This window comes from Caloenas nicobarica, chromosome 4, assembly GCF_036013445.1.
Source record: "Caloenas nicobarica isolate bCalNic1 chromosome 4, bCalNic1.hap1, whole genome shotgun sequence".
In the NCBI taxonomy this organism is placed as follows: Eukaryota; Metazoa; Chordata; class Aves; order Columbiformes; family Columbidae; genus Caloenas; species Caloenas nicobarica.
This window is the reverse complement of record NC_088248.1, coordinates 78,844,677-78,870,463: the sequence shown is the minus strand read 5'-3', so window position 1 is coordinate 78,870,463 and position 25,787 is coordinate 78,844,677. Positions and strand designations below refer to the sequence as shown.

The window sequence follows — 25,787 nt, the reverse complement described above, 5'->3', positions numbered from 1 at the left end:
AACTTATTAAATTCAGTCTTGCTTGCTACTAAGTTTTAAATGTCAGAGGAATTAGGATACTTTTTGTATAATACTGAGATCCAGACTTTTTCATCAAACTCCCTGTGAACTTAGAAAGTATGTGCAGCTCTGCTGTGAGCAGATTTTCGAAGGCAAAGTTGCAGCAAATTGTGTCTTATGTCTGTAATGTAAATAAAGACTGAAAGTGCTGTTTATTTTAGGCTTTCTTGGAAATGAACTACAAGGAAGCCGTGATAGCAGCTGTGAAATATGGAGAGACTGTGCCTGTGGTGGTGAACGGGAAACGGGTGAAAATCAGCATCGCAGAAAAGCCAAAAGAATCTCCTGGCCCGGTAACTGCGGGAGACTCTGTGTGTCACTTGGGGTTTTGCTCCAAAACCTGCTCTTCTCCAGAAAAACAGATTTAGTAGTTTATTTTATATATTATTTTATATTTTTAAATTTCCCTTTTATAAACATCAGTCTAAAACACATAAAAACACACTTCCTAGTTCAGGTTTCCTATTTTTCTTTGTTAAGTTTGATATTTGTGAGTATAATCAGTTACAAGTGACAGATAACCCTTATGTTAATATATATACACAGTTAATAATATTTATATATACATATATGCACACACACATTTGTATGTGAAGTATAAACGTTGCAGTAAAAGTTCTTCTTTCTGTCCATTTCAGGCCAAAACTATGATCAAAAAACGGACTCAGACTCCTAAAAAAGTTGCACCGAGTACAAAGTAAGTGTTGCCCTCACGTATTTGTGTTAGTGACAGCCACTGCAAACCACGCGGTTCGTATCAGTTGGGCTTCTTGTGTTTTCCTGGTTTCGAGCTTTTTGTAGCTGTTTCAATGTTCACTTGTGTTTGAACCTGATTTTTCTGTATTTTTCCCCCACCTGCTCACAACAGGAAACATCGGGCGCCCTCTACCAAGACAACAAAACCCCTTCCAGGTGAGTTCGTGACCTGTTCTCTGGTGGACCCTGCGTTGTTCCCTCCAACTTTGTTCCCATTTCTGCCGTTTTATGGGAATGATTTCATTAATAGTGACTGAAAGCAAGTCCTAAAAGGTACAAGAAAACGTCTGGTTTATACTTTTTAAGTATCTTCCTTTTCACGCAACCTTGTCTTTCTTTCCTTAAAAGAAAAAAAAAAACAACAGGAAAAACAACCCTAAAGTAGCAAGAAAACCCCACCTTAGCCTGTGCTTGTACTCTGTAATTTTAAACAATCGCCTCATCTGTTGAACGTAACTGTGGCACTTTGTGCTCCATAAAATAAGTGTAATTCTTCATGCTGACTTAAAGCTTATATGTATTTAACATTCTCTTTCGCAGTCATTGCTGGTGCTTCCCAGTGGCTGATGTTCCTGTGTGTTCCAAATGCTTAGAAAATTCTGCCCTGATCCAGACAGAAGTTATTCCAATTATTATTATTACTTGGCCTGGCCGAAAAACTTTGTCATGCTGTTAGAGAAGAATTATATTTTTAAATACTTCATTGAAAACAGGACAAACTGCAGTAAATGTATCAAAAGCCAATGAAACTTCACAAAAATTTGATATTATTAAGACATTGGAAATAACAGCTGTATCATTTTATATTGCTGATTATATTGGCCTTCATGAGCAGTTTTTCTGAGCAAAGTTGGGGACCAGACATTATTTTGACGGAAATTGTGCCTTTTAAAAACGTTGTTAGTCTTGATTCGTGCGTCAGCGCCATCACTTCCAAATCCAGTTTCCAGCAGGAATGAAGATCCGTGTAACCGCGTTTCAGAGATCTCTCCTAAATGGAAACAGTGAATTGCTGACAGTCATTTCACAGAAAGAGGACACAAACCTTTTTGCAGGAGTGAGGTTTCATCACCAGAATGCTAAATAAACTCACAAAAGAGACTCCATGGCTTTCGGTAGTTTGTTGGAATTCACTTAGAGTTTAGCTTTGGGTTTTTTTGTGGGAAATGTGACACGAATTGCCGCACAACAGTTTTGTATGTGCTTTAATACTCTTACTTGACAAATGTAAGACTACAGAAATAAGCATTTCGATTGTTTTACTTGGTTTTGCATATTTTACGTAGGTAAAAAAGAAAATAATAAGAAATGGGCAGTGACAGGAGGCAGTAAGTTCAAGCACCTTTCTTGCTGCTGGTGACCTGGCTCATGCCGCGATAATTCTTGGTGTTTGTAGATGCAGAACAGCAAAGAGCTGGGGAAAGGAGGTGAGATTGGGGCAGCAGAGCCGGCCACAGAGCCACAGCCAGACCTCTGCTTGGCAGAGCTTTTCCTGTAGGTTTTGTCACGAGGAGCAGGAATTTATGTGATTCTACCTCTGAATATCTGGCAGAAAAATGTATAGCGTCGTTCATTCTTCTTTTGCAAATGGATTAGTTTAATATATTGAACTGAGGAATGTTTTTTTCTGCCGTTTCCCTCAGCAGAAGCCCCAGAAGCACCCGAGGCGGCAGCAGCCGGATCGGCCGCTGTGGAAGCGCAGGCGGCAGCAGCCGGATCAGCCGCTGTGGAAGCGCAGGCAGCAGAGCCGGAGAGCGGGAGCGGGGAGGACAGACAGACAGAGCCCGTGACGGCAGCAGAGACGCAGCACAACGGAGCGGCCGAGCCGGCCCCTGCTCCGGGTAACGCCACGCGGAGCGGCGGTTGGCTCGCTGTGCTGCTTGTGAGTTCCGGGGAGTTGGACATCGTGATGTCTTCTCAAACGTGTTCTTTATTTTAGAGAAACTTGCGCCGGTGCCTGAGGCGGTGCTGGCGGACGTGGGTGAGGTTAATGAAGCTGTAGCTGATCAAGGTAAATCGCAAAGTGCCGGGGTTTTTCTCATTTGTGTCCTTAACCTTTCTGCTCTTGTGAACTAAAGGAGAAGCTTTTGCGGCCAGGAAATTCAGATGACAAAGGATGTCAGGAAAGAAACTGTTAAAATTAGAAGGGGGGTGGTCAGTAGGCCGAGAGAGGTTCTGCTTCCCCTCTACTCTGCCCTGGTGAGACCTCATCTGGAATATTGTGTCCAGTTCTGGGCCCCTCAGTTCCAGAAGGACAGGGAGCTGCTGGAGAGAGTCCAGCGCAGCCACAAAGATGCTGAAGGGAGTGGAGCATCTCCCGTGTGAGGAAAGGCTGAGGAGCTGGGGCTCTTTAGCTTGGAGAAGAGGAGACTGAGGGGTGACCTCATCAATGTTTATAAATATGTAAAGGGTGGGTGTCAGGAGGATGGAGCCAGGCTCTTCTCGGTGACAACCAACAGTAAGACAAGGGGTAATGGGTTCAAGCTGGAACACAAGAGGTTCCACTTAAATTTGAGAAGAAACTTCTTCTCAGTGAGGGTGACGGAACACTGGCCCAGGCTGCCCAGGGACATTGCGGAGTCGTCTTCTCTGCAGACATTCAAACCCGCCTGGACGCCTTCCTGTGTAACCTCACCTGGGTGTTCCTGCTCTGGCAGGGGGATTGGACTAGATGAGCTTTTGAGGTCCCTTCCAATCCCTAACATTCTGTGATTCTGTGAAAATAGGTTCAGTGGCTGAAATCTGAAACAACAATTCCTTGTGGTGACTGAAGTGGCTAAAAACACCCAAGATTTATGCTCCTCTCCCAATTTGTACTTGTGCCTGGTTGTTACTCCATCCCAGGTGCAGAATCCAGCCTTTCAACTTGTTAAAGTTTGTCCCACTAATCGGTGCCCGATGCTCCGATCTATCCAGATGGCTCCAAGACCTCCTGTCCCTCCGGAGAGTCAGCAGCACCTCCCGGTTTGGGCTCATCAGCATGTTTGCTAATGGTGTGTTCAACATCTGCATCCAGATGGTTGATAAATGGATTGTCCCGCACAGACTGAGCCCTGGGAAGAGCCTCTGCTGCCCGGTCACCAGCCAGGGTGGCCACATTCACCACCGCCCGTTAACCTGCTCAGCTCCCAGCTGGACAGCTGCTCTGGAAAGTCGCTGGGAGGGACAGGGTCAAAAGCCTTCCCAAAATCTAGAAAAATTACATCCACCGCCTTCCCTTTGTCCATGAGGAGGGTGACCTTATCGTAGAAACACATCGTGTTACTTGAGCAGGACTTCAGAGCTCAGGCCACATGGACTTGTGACCGTTCGGCTGATACAACTGGGTTAATAACAGGCTGATTAATAACAGACTTTCTTTTAAACATAGCATGAGTGTAAATTAATTCTCAGTTCTATGCATATGGTAGTGGAGATACGGCAAGGTTGGAGTTGCTGAACCTGTTATATAAACCTGAAATAGTGCAGGACTTGGCAGCATTGGGTTAAAGGTTGGACTCTATCTTAAAGGGCTTTTCCAACCAAAATCATTCTATGATAAACATTTGACAGTAGAAGTGATTCTCCTTTACCTGTCCCGTGTCATTGCTGGTTTCCTGTCTCTGTTTTTCTGAGCATCTCGCATGTCACTGTGGACTTTTCTCAGGAAAACAAAAGATTTTTGAGGACACGTACTGGGCACCTCCATCGTCCCTGTACGCCCACAGAAAAGTCTTGTGGTTGCCCGAATGGCAGCAAAAAGTTCTGAGTTGATGAAGGGATTGTAGTTATTTTGTTTTATCCCTACTGAAAACTCTTCTACGTGGAAGCATTTCTAGAACTGTACATTTATATAGTTGTACATTTATATACCTGTATGTGTCTCACCAGTGTCATTTGTTGCTGTAAGTTAAATGAAGGGATATTTCATTTCCACAATGCTAAGAGTGATAACGTATAATGCAGGAGGTTCTGAAAGCTCTGCAGGGTTCCAGGAGCTCTGCTGAGCTCCTAAACCACCCACCCGTTTATTTCAGAAGCTCCGAGAGCGGCTGTGAAGAGCGAGGAGCCCCCAGCCCCGGCCGGCAAGGTCAGTGTCCGTGCGGCTCTGGGCAGCGGCGGCTGCACGTGCTGCCCAAATCCCCCACCATCCCCTGCCTCTTAATTCCTGCTCAGAAACAGGGACTAGAGTTAATTTTTCACTCTTCGGCTTTTTATTTTTCCTAGGGGTTTTTATTGACACCAACGTTCCTTTATGCTCTGATCACCTGCATTGCTCTGCTCCGGGGTTCTTCTCTTTAGATGCCATAGTTGCAATTCTTGTAAATTGTAAAATCTCTCAGTGCTTTCGTTTGCTGGTTACGCAGCGTATCTGTTCCTTCGGGAAATCATGAGCCTTGTGCTCCCAGTGTGTTTGAATGTCTTTAAACCCCCCGGTGTTTCTGTGTTCACAAGCAGTTTGGGCAGGTCTGGTGCAGCAGCACATTTGCCGTCGCTGGGCTGGTGGGTCAGTGCAGGAGCAGCTGTTTGCACCACGGTCTGTGCTGCCAAAACGCACAGAAGGACCTGGGCTGGTCACGGTTTTCCACTTCAGAGCTCTGAGGATCCATCACCAGCTTTTCTGTGCACCAGCACGTTCAACATTTTTGTCAATAGGCAGGAGAGTTTGATTCTGCCAGTGACACATTTTATAAGCTTTTCTGTTAGAAACCAGCATGCGCTTAGAAAAAATCGTGTAATTTCACAACCCCAATTATTTTACAAAGCCTTATGTATTAGTTGCATCAGTGTGTCGGGTTCTCTGATTTATTCAGCTTAATTTACTGTGTGTGTTCATCAGTCTGAGAATCTGGGCAGACTGCAAGTAGTTTTTTTCTTCTCATAGAGCCAGCAATTGGATCAACGTTTTGCATTAGAAGTGTAGTGACAACAACCCAGTGTGTTACTGGAAGTAATGGGTTCATTTAATATGTTCTGTTCAACTTCCACTTAGATGCTTTTCTGTTCTTTAACAGCTTTTGATAATCAATAAGTATTTTAGTCTTTTGCATAAAGAGTAATAAGCATAAGTGAGAAATTTGATGTTGATGTAAGATTGCTTGAGGGAAGGTAAAATACGGCAAGACATAGCTAGGAAGTGTGAAATGCTGCCATTTGACGCACTGATGAAGCTTCTCCGGGTGTTTTTGTGCCCCCAGGACTGGATTCTGCACCAGAACTCCACCTCTCACATCGAAAGCTGCCGCCAGTTACGCCAACAGTAAGGAATTGGTTTCCAGGTCCTGGGTGTTGAGGGTGTTGTGTGCAAAGGCACTCGCTGCGTTTCCCCGCGCGGGTCGGGGGCGTCTGACTGTGAACGGGCTTTGGGTGGGGAGGGGGAAGGCCAAACTCGGTGCTTCGGGAGCCCAGAGCGGGGCCGTGCGTCTGGAAACGCTGCAGCGTGTGGGCAGAGCTGGGGCTTCAGCGGCAGCTGGAGCTTTGTCACTGACGGGGATGTTTTTACCCCTGCCCAGGTACCCCGACTGGAACCCTGAGTCGTATTCCTCCAAGAGGTAACTGCTTGTTGCTTGCGGGCTGTTTTTGACTTGTTGCTCTCCTAAACGTGGTGATTAATGCCGTTAATTTTCCCGTTCTGCTCCCTGGCAAGCTCCATTAGTGGTGTCGTATTTTCATTATCAAATGGTGTGGGTGCTTTTGTGGTTTTTGTCCTAAATTAATTGTATACTATAAGTGTCCTAGTATTGAAAACTGTGTGCCAAGGGGGAGAGTGGAGTCTGTAGAAAAGGCTGAAGATGGATCTTGTTCCTCCTTGAACCTTCTGGCTGTGCCTGGGTTTGTTGTGAGTTATTGAACTGAGGCAGCGGTGATGGAGGAGACTGAGACCAGCGTTAGATCCCTGATTAAACCACGTGATTTCTGACTTGTAGGTTTAATCTTTTTTCCACGTAGGCCACTCCTGTTTGCAGCTTCAGCCTGTCTGACAACAGGCGTGTGCTGCTCTCAGCGTTTACTGCACCAGCTCCTCCGTCCACAGGTCCCTTGGGGAGCTACGTGATCACAAGTTGAAAAAACTATGGAATTCATGAGCTCATGTCTCTTCTGTCCTTAAAAACTATGCTGTTTACTATTAATTTTGTAAAAAACACCCACACCCTGTGGACTACTTCTCCTTGAATCTCAGCAAGATTGGATTATTTTACTAGTTCAATATTTGTACATATTTCATCTTGCAGCCAAATAGGTATCACAGGACTGAAACTGGTGCTGGATTTTCCTGTGACTTTGCATTAATTAGTTTGACACACTTCCTGGGAAGCTAACTATTGCCTTTAAAAAAAAAAAAAAGTTACAAAGCTGAATATGTAAGTCAGGTCAGTTTGCAGAGTGCAGCTGAGGTCTCCCCAGGGAGAAATAAAGCTTTAAAAAGAGAAATAAGAGAAATAAAGCTAATAATCTTTTGAAACTTTTGTGAGGATAATTATTCTATTTTCAAACCTCACACTGAAACAGCTGCCGGTGCTGCCGATGTTGTGTGCAGCCGAGGCAAAGGGAGCTGCTTTTAACTGGAGGCCATCAGTAAATGGGAGAAGCGTTTAACAGCAGTTCTGGTGAGCGAGGGCTGGGCTGTGCAAGAGTTGTTGTTAGGGTGGTGCTTTGCACAGCCCTTCCCGATGACAGCACATCTGCTCCCAGGGCTGGCTATTCTGGGATATTCTGTCCGAATGCGGCTCAGGGTCAGTGAGCCAGCCATCCTCACCGCTCGGGAAATCCAGAAATCGGGGGGGTTTGGTAATACATTCAACCAGTTCTATTTGGCGCAGGAATAACGGGGTTTAAATGGATTGTTAATGATGTTTGGAGCGAATGGGACGTTACTATGTGGGGTGGAACATGGTTGAGGAGATTTAAGCTGGCCTGTCGGGCTCTGCTCCCGAGTAGCAAGTGACAGGACAAGAACAGCCTCAAGTTGCGCCAGGGGAGGTTGAGGTTGGATGTGGGGACCAATTTCTTCCCCAAAGGGCTGTGGGGCATTGGAACAGGCTGCCCAGGGCAGTGCTGGAGTCACCATCCCTGGAGGGGTTGGACAGACGGACATGAGGTTCTCAGGACACGGGGCTGTGCCAGATTTAGGTTGAGTTGGACTCGGTCATCCTGAGAGTCTTTTCCAACCAATTCTGTGATTCTATGAGAAGTTAATCAGAAATGTTCAGGATATTTAAGCACATGCTCTGTCCATTTTCAAGGTTTTTGCTTTTACTCCTGTGATCTGTCCTGTCAGAGTTTCCTGTGCCTAACAACTTTCTGTGTCTCTAAGAGGGACTATTTCTTCCATGGATCTCCTCACTGTTACTTCTTTCCATGTTCTTCCTCAATTTGACATTTCTAGGTAGGATAAATACACAGGGGATGTGTATTTATGTATCCTCCCAAATCTCTCAGTCAATCTTTTAGCCATAATGTCTCAAGGTTGCTTATTTCCAAACTAAATTTGGGAGAAGCAAGGGAAATATCTTAATTCTTTACCCTTTCATGTATCCTTTTCTCTTTGTATTATTTTTCCGCAGCATTGCAGCTTGTAACTTTAGTTTTCTTCACAGCTTTGTCTTGTTCCGTGCAGGTTTTTCTCTTCTCCTTGCATCTTTTCAGTTGTGTCTACCTATCCTAAATTAATAAGTAGACACATTACCAGTATGTAAAGTATGTTTAGTAACAAAAAGTGTGTTTGTTAACAAATCAGACTCTAAATTTTGTCACTTTGGGTTTCTGTTAGAAATGCTGGTGACAGGAAGGAGAACCAGACCCCGAAGCGCTGTTCCGCCTCCGCCAGCCGCAGCCCCAGCCCCCGGCGCTCGCGGGGCTCCGGCTCCAGCTCCGCTCGGCGCCGCTCGCGCTCCAGGTCCAGGAGCCCCGGCCGGTACTGGCCGACGCGGCCGAGATGCCGGAGCCCGCGGCCGATGCGGCGGCCGAGCCCCAGGCACAGGTCCCGCTCACCGCAGCGATCCAGGAACCCGCTGAGAACCAGCCCCCGGCCTCGCAGGTCGGCCAGTAACGACTGGGCAGCCAGGAGATCCAGCGGCTCGCAAGGTAAAAGGGCCGGATGCGCCGCCAAAATGGAGCTTACTTCCATTGCAGGAAAACAGCGTTGGTTTCAAGAGGTTTATTGATCAGGGGTCACCCAGGCACTTTTCTTTCTGTTTTTGAGAAGAGCTTTTTGCTGTTGCTTGGTGAGAAGCTTAGAAGAGAATGGGTGTTCTAAAAGGTCTGAGGTTTTGCTGACCTGCTGTCACAATTGGTTAATCTCAGCAGTAACTGCTGAACAAGGGTCTGCTCCAAGCGTGCTCGGATTTTAAGCCAGTGAGGATAGTCAGGGATTGAAAAGAACTGAAAATTCTTCATCCTTGAGTGTCAAAAAAATGGTCCTGCAAAGGCAACGCAGGTGAGTTCATTCAGAGCTCAGTCTCTGGCTGAAACACCAGTTTGTTTGGCGTTGCTTTTCTTTTTAAATTCTGAAGAGGAGAAAAAGAACAGAGGAACTTTTAAAGGTTGATTTTATTTTTTTCCTTGGGTCTGTAGACTGTGGCTGTGTTGTCCGTGTGCTTTCAGAACATAAAGAGGTACCGAGCTCTTGTGGGAAAGACGTGTAGGCGAAGAGTTGTGAAGGGACAGGCAGTTCCAAGAAGTTCTTCCTAAGGATAAAACTCAAGCCATTTTAATGTAGAAGAATGAGAGGAAGAAGCAATGAATAATCAAAATATAAATTTTCCCCAGAAAGCAAGTGTGCAGGAAATAAATGTTGTATCAGATCATTAAAGAATAACTTAAAACAACGGTCTGTAGGGCAAAGAGCAAGACAGGCGGGTACAGAGTTCAGCAGAGTAAGTCCTGCTGTGTATCAGTATCTGAGAAGAGAACCAAAGGCTTGAAAACTTCTTTTATTTTCTTATGTTCCATGACGTACTAAATTAAACAATTGTTCTTTTGCTCCAGCCCTTAGGATTTTTGTAGATATCGTTGTCAGTTTAAAACACACAGTGAAAATAGTGCAGAGGGTTATTCTTTACAGACCATCTCCGCTGGAACGTGATTAAAGTTCTCTGACTTGAGTGGCTCTCGAGATGGAATGGGGAGTGGGTGGTGACACTGGAACTGTAGAAAACCACTGATATGTGTATCTTTTCTTCTAAAAACAAAACAACCAACCCCAGTTTGTTTTCCCTTCCGCTCACAGACAGAAAACCTTCTCTGGAGACAGTGGTGAAAACGTTGAGACCCGACTTCGTAGCGGAGATCACGAAACATAAGTCGCTTCAAGCAGCCGGGCAGGGACCTTCGGGCTCAGGAAAACCGCCACGCTCGCACCAGCCAGTGGGGAAGAAGCTGCTGAAAATACGAGTTTCTTCAAAGACTTCGAAGAAAGTTGTGACTCCGATAGCTGGGTCAAGTTCTTCACCTCCTGAAATGGCTGATTTACCCCAAAGCCAAGAAGTGGAAGAGGATGAGGATGACGCGTCCACAGGAGCCGGCGGAGCTCATCCCGCTGCTGACAACAGGGTGAGCGGCTGCAGCTTTTCTCCATTTTCCAGAGAAAATTTGGTTCGTATCTCATTGCGGGGGGTCACTTCTCGAAAGGTGTCTTAGAAACACCACCTGAAAACCAGCCTGAGTTTTAGTTGCTGTAAACACAATCGTCCTTGGAGGCTGGAAACTACCAAATGATGAGCAAAGGGAACATTGCCTGGTGCTGCTGAAAAGGAATAAAGGTACTGAAAGGAAAGTAGTGGAATTGTGGAGCTCCTCACCAGCCAGGCCAGACAATCAGGAATATGTGGATCTGTAGGACTTGACAAAAACAAAAAGGTGAAGTTGTGTTACTCAGTAATCCTGTGTCCTGTCTTCTGGGCACTGAAGAATTAGGCAGAGTAGGAGAACAAGAAAATAACAGCTGTGTCCATGCGTTTTTATTCAGAATACCCCGGTGAACTAGGCAGATTGACTAATTCAGAGCAATTCCTATTACACATCCTTTATTGTTTCCTTTACTGGACTTGGAAAGTGTTTATTTTTGTTTTGTTTTTACTTTGTAGCTGTTGACTGAGGAATTGCTGAGTTTTGGGACAGTCCTTCAAATCTCCGATTTACCGGACGATGGCTTTACAGATCAAGACATTAAGAACATTTTCCAGCCATTTGGCAAAGTCAGTGACATCCTTGTGCTTCGCTCGAGGAATGAGGTGAGTTTTCCTGCAGAACGTTTTGGTGTCGGAATGCAGAAAAAACGCTGTGAGCAGATTTTCTAAGGCAGAATTGCAGCAAAGTCTGTCTTGTGTCTGTAATATTAATAAAGATTGAAAGTGCCGTTTATTTTAGGCTTTCTTGGAAATGAACTACAAAGAAGCCGTGATAGCAGCTGTGGAATATGGCAAAACTGTGCCCGTGGTGGTGAACGGGAAACGGGTGAAAATCAGCGTCGCAGAAAAGCCAAAAGAATCTCCTGACCCGGTAACTGCGGGAGGCTGTGTCGGTCACTTGGGGTTTTGCTCCAAAACCTGCTGTTCTCCAGAAAAATAGATTTAGTAGTTTTATTATATTTTTAAATTTCCTTTTCATAAATATCAGTCTAAAATATGTATGAAAACACACATTCTAATTCTGGTTTTCTCAGATGAGTTTGATATTTTTGAATAGTATCGGTTACCAGTTGAAGATAACCCCTGTATTAATATATTTACACCGTTAATAATATTTATATATACATATATACACACACATTTGTATGTAAAGTATAAACGTTGCAGTGGAAGTTCTCCTTTCTGTCCATTTCAGGCCAAAACTGTGATCAAAAAACGGACTCAGACTCCTAAAAAAGTTGCACCGAGTACAAAGTAAGTGTTGCCAACCGCATTTTAGTGTTAGTGACAACTATTGGAAACCAAATGGGTTCCTATCAGTTTGGCCTTGTGTTTTACTGGTTTTTGAGCTTCTTTTAGCTGTTTCAATATTCACTTGTTTGAACCTGATTTTTCTGTATTTTTCCCCCACCTGCTCACAACAGGAAACATCGGGCGCCCTCCACCAAGACAACAAAACCCCTTCCAGGTGAGTTTGGGGCAGCAGAGCCTCCCACAGAACCACCGCCACACATTTGCTTGGCAAAGCTTTTCCTCTAGGGACATTTTCTTCCCATTTGTCACGAGGAACAGGAATTTATGTGATTCTGCCTCTGAATATCGGGCAGAAAAATTTATAATGTCATTTTGCAAATGGATTAGTTTAATATATTGAACTGGGGAATGTTTTTTTTCTGCCGTTTCCCTCAGCAGAAGCCCCAGAAGCCCCTGAGGCGGCAGCAGCCGGATCGGCCGCTGTGGAAGCGCAGGCGGCAGAGCCGGAGAGCGGGAGCGGGGAGGACAGACAGACAGAGCCCGTGACGGCAGCAGAGACGCAGCACAACGGAGCGGCCGAGCCGGCCCCTGCTCCGGGTAACGCCACGCGGAGCGGCGGTTGGCTCGCTGTGCTGCTTGTGAGTTCCGGGGAGTTGGACATCGTGATGTCTTCTCAAACGTGTTCTTTATTTTAGAGAAACTTGCACCGGTGCCTGAGGCGGTGCTGGCGGACGTGGGTGAGGTTAATGAAGCTGTAGCTGATCAAGGTAAATTGCAAACCAATGGGTTTTCGTCTTTTCTGTCCTAAACCTTTCTGCTCTTGTGAACTAAAGGAGAAGCTTTTGCGGCCGGGAAATTCAGATGACAGAGGATGTCAGGAAAGAAACTGTTAAAATAGGTTCAGTGGCTGAAACCTGAAACAACAGTTCATTGTGGTGACTGAAGTGGCTAAAAACACCCCAGATGTACATCTTTCAGCGGATATAGGTTTTTTACCTAGACCTATTCAGTGCGACATGGAGACTTATTTACAGCCCATCGGAGCAAAGGATTTGGGCTTTCTGTGTGTTCTGTTTACAGCTGCACCACTGACTCCATTAACCTCAGCGCTTTCCATCGCCTGCTGGAGCTGGTGCAATAGGTGCTGTTTTCCCCAGATTTTATAACTGAGTAGAGTAAAAGATATAATATTTCAGTTGGAATGGACCTACAGCGATCATCTCATCTGAGCGCCTGACAAATTCAGGGCTGACCAGAAGCTAAAGCAATTTGTTAAGGGCATTGACCAGATGCCTCTTCAACACTGAGGGGCTTGGGGCATCAAGTTGCACCTGGAGAGGTTGAGGTTGGATCTGGGGACCAATTTCTTCCCCAAAGGGCTGTGGGGCGTTGGAACAGGCTGCCCAGGGCAGTGCTGGAGTCACCATCCCTGGAGGGGTTGGACAGACGGACATGAGGTTCTCAGGACATGGGGCAGTGCCAGGGCTGGGGGAACGGGTGGACTTGATCTTAAAGGGCGTTTCCAACCAAAATCATTCTATGATAAACATTTGACAGTAGAAGTGATTCTCCTTTACCTGTCCTGTGTCATTGCTGGTTTCCTGTGTCTATTTTTCTGAGCATCTCGCATGTCACTGTGGACTTTTCTCAGGAAAACGAAAGAAAAAGTTTTTTGTGGACACACACTGGGCACCTCCATAGTCCCTGTGCGCCCACAGGAAAGTCTTGTGATTATTCCACTGATAAGGCCTTAATGGCAGCAAAGTGTTTGTGTGTTAATGAAGGGATTGTAGTTATTTTTTTTATCTCTACTGAAAACTCTTCTATGTGGAAGCTTTTCTAGAACTGTACATTTACGTAGCTGTACATTTATATACCTGTATGTGTCTCACCAGTGTCACTTGTCGCTGTAAGTTCAATGAAGGGATATTTCCTTTTCACAAAGCTAAGAGTGATAAAGCGTAATGCCAGGGGTTCTGAAAGCTCTGCAGGGTTCCAGGAGCTCTGCTGAGCTCCTAAACCACCCACCCATTTATTTCAGAAGCTCCGAGAGTGGCTGTGAAGAGCGAGGAGCCCCCAGCCCCGGCCGGCAAGGTCAGTGTCCGTGCGGCTCTGGGCAGCGGTGGCTGCACGTGCTGCCCAATCCCCCGCCATCCCCTGCCTCTTAATTCCTGCTCAGAAACAGGGGCTAGAGTTACTTTTCTGGGTGCTGTTTGTGATTTGACAGCCATCTACCATTGCACTCTTTGGCTTTTTATTTTTCCCAGGGGTTTTTATTGACCCCGAAGCTCCTTTGCGTTCTGATCACCTGCATTGCCCTGCTCCGGGGTGATACCGTCCTGCAGGGTTCGGTGTGTGGGATATAAAACAGTGTCATAATTACAGGGGAAATCGGTTTGGTTGAATTTTTTATAATATAAAGTAGCATGAGATGACCTAAGGTTTGTGCAGAATTAGCTTAGATGTAGATGCATCCACAGTTAAGCAGTAATTAAGGTTATTACATGACATAATTAGAGAAAAGGTTCTTAAAAAATTGTTTAATATGCTCTGCTGTGAAATCCTGAAAAGGCTTAAATGACCTTTGGGTTTGCCATAATTTCAAGTGATGTATCGTGCTTTTAAGCAAGTGCGTCATTCAGTTTAATGGTGGTTGTACATGGCAAAAATAACTGTAATAAATAACTGAAATACCGGTAATATTCACTTCCTTGGTTTGCAGGAGCCCGATGATACGTGTGTGGTTCTTATTTCAAACTTGCCTGAGAAAGGTTATTCTGTTGAGGAGATTTTCAACCTTGCGAAGCCGTTTGGAGGGCTGAGGGATGTGCTTATCCTGTCGTCTCACAAGAAGGTACCTGATTGGGATTTATTTCTACCTAGAGAAATAACAAACGTGTTTTTAACACAAATGTGAGACTATAATGCAGCAAGTGTTGATGTAAGATGCTTTTGATAAATCACTTATTGTTGTAACACTATGTTTTCTATATTTTGGAAGGCGTATCTCGAAATAAACAGAAAATCTGCTGATTCCATGGTTAAATTTTACACCTGCTTTGCAATATCGCTGGATGGAAATCAGCTCTGCATCAGCATGGTGCCTCAGTATAAGACCATAAAAGATGAAGTAAGTAATAAAATAGATTGAAATTCTAGGATACCTGGTAACATTTCCGTCCAGAGCAGGATTTGATATTTAAGGCGACTTGTATACCCCGCCTGGTTTATATGTTCTGATGGTTTGTCCTGTTGGAGACCGATTCTGTTCAATGTCTTTTTGGGTCCTGGTCTTTGGATACAAGAATAACAGAGACGTCCAAAGTGCTGAGGATGTAATGAAGAAAGCAGAAATTAAAGAGCGGTTAGGAGGCAGTGACGGCCAGTCGGCTGCTGCTCGTGGAGCTGCGTTTTACAGTTCAAATCTTACAGTGTCTGTCTTTTTTTTTTTAGGAAGCAATATTTACTACTCTAATTAAAGATTCGGACCCGAAGGTAAGTTGCAAGCAGCGTAACTTTTCCTCTCTATGCTATCAAAATGTTACTTTAAATTAGTGTCCCCTGCACTGAAACATTAGCTAATTGAATTGTTATCTAAGCTTTCTCTTGAATTAAATGTTTTTATATGTTTTCCTGGGGGAATGGGCAGGGAATAGGATGAGTAAATGTTCACTGGGTTTAGCTCCGTGATGCGTGAAGTGGAAGGAATGAAACATTTCTAGGGGCCCTTGGAGACCCTCCCCTTCTGTTACGGTTCTGCTGTGCTCTCACAAACTGGAGAATTACGGCGTTTGCCCATCTGTAGTGCCACCCACTCTCCCAGTGTTTTATAGGCAGATATTTTGGTTTAACTATCAAAATTATCTCCGTGCTTTGTTTGGTGTCGCGTGTCTCCCTTGTCCCTGCTCCTCCCTCACTGGCAGTTGATGCGTGAACCATTTTACACGGTGTCGGTGGGGACAGGGGGATGAAATCGTAGCTTTCAAGTCTCCTGCGAAAAACATTTGGAGGATATTCCTGCTAGAGGGTCAGTCGCGGGTGTGAATCTGAGTCTCTGGGCTCCAACACTTGGCACAGGAGCTGCCCAAGAGTCACTTTGAGAACAGCGGCGGCGGCAGCAGCTCAGCGGGTTTGGTTCAAAAATATGTTGCAAAGAGCCCTGCCAACAAGAAATGGTGTTCCAAGAAAGCCCAAAAGGCTTGAGTTTTCCCTCACAAAGGGCCGGGGGTTTGCTGTCTCCTGCTGATGGTTTGGCACAGGCAGGAACACGGGGGATGTAGTGCCAGCCCCTCCTGCTGACGCTCCTCAGCCGAAATGGTTCTTTTGTGCTCCTGCTAAAGTGGTGAATAATGCACCAGAACACAGCAGAGCTGGAGAGAGGGGGAGGAAGGATCTCTGGCTTGTTGGGAGTGTTGTGTTTCTAAGAGACACACTGCTTTCAAGTGTTTAAAGATAAGGGTTGCTGAAGGTTTCAAAAGAACCTTGGGGTGTTGTGTCCCGGGGCCCTCGGGACACAAAAATCCTCCAGGATTTTATGGTTTGTTGTTACAAACTGATCAAGTAAAACAAACTCCAATTTAAAACCAGGATTGGGGATTTTTGGGTAGGTTTTTATGCCTTGACTGATTTATAATCTCATTAGATAATGTCTGCTTTTCAAAATACCAAATTTGTTTTCGACTTTAGCTGTATTTTGCAGTGTTCATTGAAGAGACTTTCAGAAGTTTAAAAACATAATAGTAATTAAAAATAAAGCACTCATTTGACTTTTAAGTTTGTTATTCTTTACCAGGAAGTAGAGCTGGTTCTATTGATATAGAAAATAGAAAATCCAATTTGAATCCAAATGTGTGAACGCTGGACGTGTGTGAATGTTCTTTTTGGGTAATTCCTGAGTACCACGCAAACCTTCCGGGGGCTTTTCCAGCCTCGTTCAGCAGCTGCTCCCAAAGCCTGTTCCAAAGCTCAGGGAATTTCTGTGTCCCCTGTTCTGCAGGTAAATACCGAGACCATTCACAAGCAGTTTGTGCATCTGGGGAACCTGCCGGACGATGGATACAGGGAACTCGAGGTTGTTTGTGTGGGGCTTCGGTTCGGAAGAGTAGATCATTATGTTATACTGAAGAATAAAAATAAGGTAAATATTTCTTTTTTTCCTTTGGTGCAAAATGCTATATTAGGAAAAAAAAAAAAATCAAAAAGTAGGTTTTTCATCTCCCAGTGCCAAGAATGTTCTGCTGACGAGAGATCAAGTTTCTGACTCTTTCCACTCATCCTGACCAAGAAAATAGTTCGTCCTGTTTGTTGAGGGCAGCGGGGAAGTGAAAAAAACAACCAGCCAACCCAAACGGGAGGCTTTTATTGAGGCTGAGCAATACGGGAGCAGTTCGGTGAGCTCTGAAAGAGAAGCTTAAAGCTTCCCAAATGGCTGGAAAAGTCCTTAACTCTGGCACCAGAGTTGTAGGTTGGGGGCAGTGAGTTCCTGTTTTGTGGGAGCTTTGGGGGAAAAAGTCATTTCGATATGAGAAGCGAAAGTGTCAGAATTACTGTAATTGATTTTTATTTTGGGACGTTTCAAAATGTAGTGACTTGATTTTCAATTTAAAAAAAAAATGTTATTTTAATTTGTAATGTTGCTTTTTTGCACTTAACATTGGATTTTTATTTTATGAACTAGATTTAATTTATTGGATGTGTATATATATATTAACAGTTAAAAAGCAGCTGCGTTCCCATTGTTATGAGCTATCTTAAGTGTCCACCTGCTAATAAACCATAAAGCAGGTGAAGCTGCTTTTAAGAAGCGTTTGTCTTTTTTGAAACTAAACCTGCTTTTTCAAATTTTCACGTGCAATAAAGAGAACTCTGCAGCCAGTAAAACATCTAGGGCTGATTTCGAGACCTTAACTGATTTGGTTGGATTGGACATCAAATCCTTTAATTCCGTTGAATCGACACAGGTAAAATCAGCTTTAGAACACAACTTTTTCTTAATTTATTGGCATGATCGTTGCTGAATGTTGCAAATTCTGCTTGTCACTGGTTGTCTCACCGGGTGAGTCCGGGAGGCAAATGTTTGCTGGTTTCTCTCTGGAGCTGTGATAGCCTGGATTAGCTGTGCCCAGAGGATTGTACAAAAGTGTCTGGTTCTGTGAGATTTCTGAAAAGTTTTGCTTTAAACCGACAGATCAGGAGTGTGTGGACACAGGGAAAGTTCTATTTGTATGTGGGAGTAACGTGGCAGTGGAGACAAATAATTGACTTTTATCAGTGACCTCAGGGCGGGTGTTAATGTCTGCACGACAATCTGGAGGTGCAGCACTCCAGGAAATCAACGTTCACTCTTGCAAGTCAAGTCTTTCTTACAGCGTGACTTCTTTTACCTGACGTGTTTGTTTTATGGCATTTTTAGTTCAGGTTCTTTCCACAGGGCTGTTCATTGCAGGGCCATGTGGCAACGAGAACTGCTGTGGAGCTTGTTCCGCTGTTCCAAGTGAAGCAGATAATTGGCAGTGTCAGGTTTGCGGTTGGACTCGATGATCTTAAGGGTCTTTTCCAACCAAAACGGTTCTGTGATTGTGGAGCAGAACCGAAGCTGCAGGTGTCCCAGAGTCAGAATTGGGACACTGTGGGTGGGGCACCTCCAGACCTGCTGCTTTGGGATGGATCGTGGGTCCTTACTTAGTTATAGAGATAATTTCACATGGAGAGATTCCCTCCTTCAGCCCCTCACAAAGAACAGAGTCCACTGTTCCCCATGGATTTCCTCAACAAATGCTGCTTATACCTAATTTAAAATAAAAACAGTGAAACCCTTCAGGAATGTCACAAGCTCCACCAACTGACTTTCCTAAACTTGCTCTGCAAACGGAAAAGAGAATGATGACACCAAGCTGGGAGGAGCGGCTGACACTGGGAGGCTGTGCTGCCATCCAGAGATCTGAGCAGGCTGGAGAGCTGAGCGGGGAGAAATTAATGAAATAGAACAAGGGCAAGTGTAGAGTCTTGTATCTGGGTAGGAACAACCCCAGATCCCACTGTAAGTTGGGGAATGACCTATTAGAGAGCAGTGCAGGGGAAAGGGACCTGGGGGTCCTGGGGACAGCAGGGTGACCATGAGCCAGCACTGGGCCCTTGTGGCCAGGAAGGGCAATGGGACCTGGGGGGATTAGAAGGGGGGTGGTCAGTAGGTCAGAGAGGTTCTCCTGCTCCTCTGCTCTGCCCTGGTGAGACCTCATCTGGAATATGGTGTCCAGTTCTGGGCCCCTCAGTTCCAGCAGGACAGGGAACTGCTGGAGAGAGTCCAGCGCAGCCACGAAGATGCTGGAGGGAGTGGAGCATCTCCCGTGTGAGGAAAGGCTGAGGAGCTGGGGCTCTCGAGCTTGGAGGAGAGGAGACTGAGGGGTGACCTCATTCATGGGGATCAATATGGAAAGGGGGAGTGTCAGGAGGATGGAGCCCGGCTCTTCTGGGTGACAACAAATGGTAAGGCGCAATGGGTATGAACTGGAACACAGGAGGGTTCCATTTAAATTAGAGAAGAAACTTCTTCATGGTGAGGGTGCCAGAGCCTGGCCCAGGCTGCCCAGGGAGGTTGTGGAGTCTCCTTCTCTGCAGACATTCCAACCCGCCTGGACACCTTCCTGTGTAACCTCCTCTGGGTGCTCCTGCTCCAGCGGGGGGATTGGACTGGATGAGCTTTCGAGGCCCCTTCCAACCCCTGACATGTTGTGATTCTGTAACAGTTCTTTGCAGCTTGTGCTGTGTTTCCTCGCAGGCCATCCTGCAGCTGGACAGCCCCCGCTCGGCCCGCTCCATGCACGGCTTCCTGCAGCAACAGCCCTACACCATGGGCGAGCACACGCTGACCTGCGCCCTGTCACCCCGCGGACATGCTGCCCAGGTCAGATTCCTCCTTTTCCATAGCACGTTGATTTTTGTGGCCTCCAACAACCAGCTTGTGCTGACAGCGTCAGGATTTCCTGCGCTGTGTGCTGAAAACTCGGCACCGCTGCGAACTGGATCAGCCAGTCCATACTCTGGGATTTGGCAGAGCTGCAAAAGCACACCGTGGTTTTTGTCTTTCTTTTCTTTCTTTCTATATTTTACCACCGTGTATAGAATCTTTTTCCACCGCTGGAAGTATTTCTTAATGAAGCATGAAAAAAAAAAGGAAGAAAGGAGGGAAGCAACTATTTCCTACTGGTTAGAAAAGATTGATGATTAAAATTAGTAGGTTTTTTCTGATCTAGTTTGATTGATCTTTAGCAGCTCATCGGCTTTAGTCCCCTTGATTCCAGACTCAGTTACTGCAGCAGGAGACGAAGGAGCTTAGTGCCTGTTGCACTGGATGGATAAAGAGCTTTAAGTAAGAAATGCTAATATCAGCCACATCCTAATAGCACTGCGGCTTCCAAAGTGGAGAACGTGAATCCAGACGTGGTGTGAAGATTGAGACTGAAATGCGTATGGGGTTTTGTGTTCTGTTGTTGTTTTTTTTGCCTTTTTTTTTTTTTTTTTGAAGTGATGGTCCCTGTGAGTCCCGTTCCAGAGCTCTCATTGCCTGCACGTGGCTGTTCCTGCTCAGCGTCACAGCTTTGGGATCCCATCCCAGCGCCAGGATGTGCCCGGAGGGACGGGGCACTTGAGTTTTTCCCCTTCGCTTTTATTCAGCACCAGAGAAAGTTTAACTTGAGGTGTCCATTGGTAACAAGGACTTCAGTCCGTTATTTCAACAGGGAGGGGAAAAAACATCATCCACACATGTAATTCTGCTTCCCGCACTGGCAGAGCTGTCAGTGGTATTTGCACTGAGCATCACAATGAATTTCAAACTTCTTTTTAACCAATAGGTTCTGTACTGACCATTGGCTTGGATCATGGTCTGTTTTGTATTGACACTTTCTTCTGCTTTACTGGAAAGCATCCTTATTTATGAAGTCCAAGGGCGGCTCTGTGGTGTTTAGGATTCCCATTTTTAACGACATACGGTGTCTGGTAGGGCTCTCTTGCCATAGTTGTTAAATAGTGTCTGTGATGGTTCAGGACATACGACGATACTCAAGATGTGATTTGGGCACGCAGGTAGCTTTGGGAGCAGACTAAAAATTCCCCTTTCCAAGCAAATCCGCAGTTCTGTGCACGTGCAGAGCCTGTTCTGTGTAAAATCACTGCTCTGACTTTCTGTGAGAGTGACTGAAATGTCTGCAGAGCTTCAGTGATCAACCTGCCTTCTTTTGTTAGACTGACTCTGTAGCTGAAGAAAATAACCAAATCTTCAGACTGATGAGCTTTTGCTTAAGTCTAGAAAACACAAAAAATGAGCTCTCTTAGCACTGAAAAATAAGCAAAATATCATTCCTTGAAGTGCTCCCACTGAGGAACATCTGTCCAGGGCGCATTGTGGGAACTGTGATTCACGTCTGCTTTTTATAGCTGTGCCCTATATCTCGTGTAGCAGTGGAATAACGTGCCTTTGTCACTGTAAATGTTTCACCAGAGCAGAGTTCAACACCAACAAAGAGTCGCATTCACGCGCTGTTTTCAGAATAATATTTTTTTCCAGCTGCGCACTCGGGTGATACAGAGAGAGGCTGAGGTAGAGCAGCAGGAACTGATGCCAGTGGCACAGTAACAGCAGTAATGTAGGTGCTCATTTAATTATGTTATCACAGAATAGTTTGGGTTGGAGGGACCTTCGAGCTCCCCCAGTGCCCCCCTGCCATGAGCAGGGACATCTGCACCAGCTCAGGTTGCTCAGAGCCCCGTCCAGCCTGGCCTGGGATGTCTCCAGGGATGGTTCATCCACCACCTCTCTGGGCAGCCTCTTCCAGTGCCTCATCACCCTCCTGGGGAAGAATTTCTTCCTTATATCTCATCTAAATCTCTCCTTTCAGTTGAAAGCCATCATCCCTTGTCCTGTCACTACACACCCTTGTAAAAAGTCCCTCTCCAGCTCTCCTGTAGGTCCCTTTAGGTGCTGGAGGCTGCTCATAAGGTCTCCCCAGAGCTTCTCTTCTCCAGCTGAACCCCCCCAACTCTCTCAGCCTGTCCTCCCAGCAGAGCTGTTCCAGCCTCGGATCATTCCTGAGGCTCCTCTGGCCCCTCTCCAGCAGGTCCATGTGTGTCCTGTGCTGAGGACGGAGCTGGACCAGCACTGCAGGAGGGTCTCACCACAGGGGACAATCCCCTCCCTCCCCCTGCTGTGGGTGACACAGCCCAGGACACGGTTGGTTTCTGAGCCGCAAACTCACATTGTGCATCACATTGAGCTTCTCATCACCACTTGTCGCTGGTCTCTGCTTGGACGTGGAGCCGTTGACCCCAACCCTTTGAGTGCCGCCATCCAGCCAACTGCTCCCCCACCGAGTGTCCATCCCTCAAATCCGAATCTCCGGTTTGGAGACAAGGGTGTCGTGCGGGACAGCATCAGATGCTTGCACAAGCCCAGGTAGATGGTGTCAGTCGCTCTTCCCTTATCCCCCAACACATTAACCTCATCCTAGAAGGCCACTGAATTTGTCAGGTATGATTTATTGTCACCAACCTCCTTGTTTTCCCTGTGTCTCAGCGCAGTTTCCAGGAGGATCTGCTCCATGATCTTGCCGTGCACAGAGTTGAGACTCACTGGCCTGTATTTCCCCAGGTCTTCCTTTTATCCCTTGTTAAAAATGAGGGGTTATTTCCCTTTTTGCAGTCGGTGAGAACTTCACCGGCCTGCCACGACTTCTCAAACATGATGGACAGTGGCTCAGCAACTTCACCCGCCAGAACCTCGGGCGCATCTCACCGCGTCCCCTGGGCTTGTGCACCTCCCGCTTCCTTGCATGGTCTCAAACCTGATTTTTTCCTGCAACAGGAGTTTCGTTTCTGTAATTTTGCTGCTAATGTCTGAACTCAGTACTGCTGAAATAACAGAAGTGTGGGGAAACTACTGTACCAGTGAAGGAGGATGCGCAACTGGGATGTGGAATCAGAGCGCGGCTGCAACTGGTGTCGTCCCAGTCGTTGTCAGTGCGCTGGCACAGCTTTGCGCAAATGGTAAAATCCATCTGTACTTCGGGGATAAATTCTTTGCCTTTATTTTTATCTGTGAGGTGGAGAGAAAAACGCCTGATCGTATTGGTAAGACGGAAAACTGAGTTTTTCCATCTGTTCTTGGCTGCGGTTTGAGTCCGTCACCTCTCGGCCATCGGTTCTGCGCACGGTGCCGCGGGAGCACTGAGCTCGAGGCTCCGTTTGCCGTGGGGCATCTTCTCTGGATGAATTCAGTCTGAAGGAAAATCGCCTCGTTTTTAATTCATTATAACATGTCCAAATGACTTCTGGCACTTACCTCTGGAATAAATGTTTTTAGAAAGGGAAGACTGGAGGCTTTGGAATTATGCACGTAAATAAAAGATGAACATGAATTCCATGTATCCATTTATCTGATGCTCTAATAGTGATAATCTTCAAATTAGTTTGCGTAATACCTTCAGAAAAGAGATTGAGATTTCAGCTTTGAGCTTGTAAGGGTTTTTTTCAGTTATTTGGGCCTACACTACCGGCTGTGGTAGCTGCAGAGCTTGGGCGCGTCGGTGTCTTGTTTGCAGGTGACATTATTTCACTTCACGTTTGTTCCACATCACAGAAAGCAGAAAGGTGCAGTCACCCGATGAGGAACGAACACTGTGTTAGGAGATTCCCAGGAACAGAATCTGGCCTTGGGTTTTCTGGAGATAATGGGTCGACAGGGAATATAATAATAACAATAATAATAATTCTGCTCAAAAATGAGATGAACAAAACCCCCAGTGGTGCGTCACATTTCTGCCCAGCGAACTTTGAGTAAAATCTCTTATGCTGCCGTGCACTTTGATTTGTTGTCTTATGAAATATATTCTGTGGGACAGGGTTGTACAACAATTCCCCGTCGTGTGCTCTCTCAGGTGATACCTGCCCAGATTTGGGGTTGTGGCGTCGTTTGTTCGCTGGGTTGTACAAACCTCTGCTGGTGCTTCTGAAAGTCATTGATACTGAACCCTCATTTTTGCCTTTCAGGCTGAAGTTGTGAAAAAAGAAGTGAAGAAAGAGGAACCCAGCGAAGGAAGGTATGTCTTTCCACTACTTAATGGTATTTCAATTTTTCTTTTTGTGTTTTTTTTTCCCCTTAGATTTTTAGTTGGTTGTTTTGGTGGAGGTTTTTTTAGTGGTTTTTTGTAATCATCTGTAAGAAAGCTGATAAAAGCCCCGCACTGGGCCCCGTCAGCTCCATCCTGCTGTGAGCTCTTGGGCCGTGCGTGCCCTGCGTGTCCTGCGCTCCGTCGAGCTGTAACCGCTGGGATTGCTCCGAAATCCGGGGCTTCCAAAGGACACAGACACGTGGGGTAAAATCCTGTTTTCTGTGTAGTTTGTTGAGTTATTATTGTTTCACTAACTGTGACCAGGATTTTACCCCAGGTCCTGGAAAGTTTGTTTGGAAATACGTGTCGGTAAGACAATTTCTGTTGTATTTAACCGGGCAGTGATTGCTTTATTTCGTCTTTCCTCTGTCAGAGCATCTGGCTCTATTGTTTTTGTTTCCAAAAGCTAAAAATAAACTGAAACTTCCTTGTTTAACTTATTAACATTAACTTATTAACTTATTCATGCTGTGGTACATGTCCCCGAATTGATTTTAAAAAGTGTTTAGGTGCTGTATCAGAGCCTAGAAATGCAAATTGGTGGTTTTGACGTGTTCCATTTCAAATTGTTTTATGGATGTTGGTTGTAGTAAAATTTGCAATTGTACAGTCACTATTTGTTGGTTTTAGAGCTCGATTTATGTTTTGGGAATGCTTTTATAAATGGATAGATCATTCTAAGAGTTCTTGTTAACGAATCTGACTTAAAGCACCTTGTGTGACAGTGCGGTTTGAATCTGTCCATGTATTTTGGAGACCAGCAGGTTTTGTGGAAGGCACAGGGCGGGTGTTAGTGTGAAAAGAGACATAAGTGGGGTACGTTGAGCGCAGCATCAAAGCTTGGGTTTAATTAAGCTTTCTGTGCCGCAGTGACAAACCTGGGCCTTGAGCTGCATTCTGGGCTTCGTGCTCTGATTTACCCAGGTCCTGTTTTGCCACACAGATGGAAATCTCAGTGGTCTGTAGGACAAACAAGGTTTAATCCCTGTCAAAATGTCTTCTGTGTTGTAAACCAACACTCTGGCAGAAAAACCAGATCAGCCCTGACCGCTTAGTCTAAGATCAGCCTCAGCAAACTGGCTGGGGGTGCACCCAGTCTCTTCATCCCGGTCAGCGATGACGGGGGGCAGCAGAGGACGGTGCCCTCGGCTCCGGAGGAAACCTTGGCGTCCAGCCACTGCCAGACACAGCGTTTTCGTCTGCGCTCAATTCCGGTTGTTCCAGCCTTCATTTTCTTGCTGACATCGTGCTGGGAGTGTTCCCAGCATGGCCGGCCTCTCCGGTCTTTATTTTGATGAGGGTTTATACAACTCTGCACCCTTTATCATATCCATCGGTTCTGAGAAACCGTAGCACAGGCTGCTCCGTTGTGCATGACCACCGATTAATTATGTGCATTTGCCACTTTTGTGTTTTTTTCCAGCACTTGGCGAGATTGTCAGCGTTGTTATCTCAGCACCTTCCCCTCTAGAGATGCGCGAGGTGTTGGGATGCTTGTTGTCTCAAGCTTTAGGGGAAAAGGAGCACAGACATCTCCAGTTTCCCAAGATCATCCATGGAGGATTGTTTCTTTCAGAGAGGACTAATGCGCTTCCCGTAACTGAAGTGCTCTGAAAAGCTCCATCCTCTGCTTTGTCATCCTGGGCTCTGTTACCCTGGGAGCTGACGGTGGCATTAGTCAGTGAAACCAGAGCCTAGCCCAAGGGATGTTTTGTGTTCCCTGCTATTGTGCCAGGTCATTGCGGTTTAAAACCAAAGCGACCTCTCCCTGCCCTTAAACCCGAACCAGAAAAACAAAATGAAGCTTTTCAGCCTCCTGGCTGCTGGAAGAGCTCTCTAGGTCTGTGACTGCAGAGTCTGCCCTCTTCAAACACAAACCTGCCATAACCCCTTTGTACAGGGAGACCAAAGCTTTATTTTCACTGTGTGTGTGCTTTTGCACTCT

At 45.8% G+C, this 25,787-nt stretch overlaps 1 protein-coding gene across 5 annotated transcripts in view; it reads left to right on the top strand.

The window, feature by feature from the left end:
* Positions 1-25,787, top strand: part of ZNF638 (zinc finger protein 638) — a 63,138-nt gene that overhangs the window by 29,955 nt on the left and 7,396 nt on the right. For 3 of the 5 annotated variants that reach the window (XM_065634398.1, XM_065634399.1, XM_065634395.1), the window contains exons 8-30: positions 222-353; positions 699-757; positions 929-972; positions 2,460-2,657; positions 2,756-2,827; positions 4,833-4,885; positions 5,994-6,055; positions 6,309-6,347; positions 8,567-8,880; positions 10,025-10,347; positions 10,881-11,027; positions 11,164-11,295; positions 11,620-11,678; positions 11,849-11,892; positions 12,114-12,275; positions 12,374-12,445; positions 13,720-13,772; positions 14,401-14,532; positions 14,680-14,808; positions 15,132-15,173; positions 16,675-16,815; positions 19,456-19,581; positions 23,721-23,770. In XM_065634398.1, the coding sequence (XP_065490470.1) occupies positions 222-353; positions 699-757; positions 929-972; positions 2,460-2,657; positions 2,756-2,827; positions 4,833-4,885; positions 5,994-6,055; positions 6,309-6,347; positions 8,567-8,880; positions 10,025-10,347; positions 10,881-11,027; positions 11,164-11,295; positions 11,620-11,678; positions 11,849-11,892; positions 12,114-12,275; positions 12,374-12,445; positions 13,720-13,772; positions 14,401-14,532; positions 14,680-14,808; positions 15,132-15,173; positions 16,675-16,815; positions 19,456-19,581; positions 23,721-23,770 (2,585 nt within the window). The remainder of the gene's footprint in view (positions 1-221; positions 354-698; positions 758-928; positions 973-2,459; positions 2,658-2,755; positions 2,828-4,832; positions 4,886-5,993; positions 6,056-6,308; positions 6,348-8,566; positions 8,881-10,024; positions 10,348-10,880; positions 11,028-11,163; positions 11,296-11,619; positions 11,679-11,848; positions 11,893-12,113; positions 12,276-12,373; positions 12,446-13,719; positions 13,773-14,400; positions 14,533-14,679; positions 14,809-15,131; positions 15,174-16,674; positions 16,816-19,455; positions 19,582-23,720; positions 23,771-25,787) is intronic. The other 2 variants (XM_065634396.1, XM_065634397.1) reach the window with 2 other exon arrangements.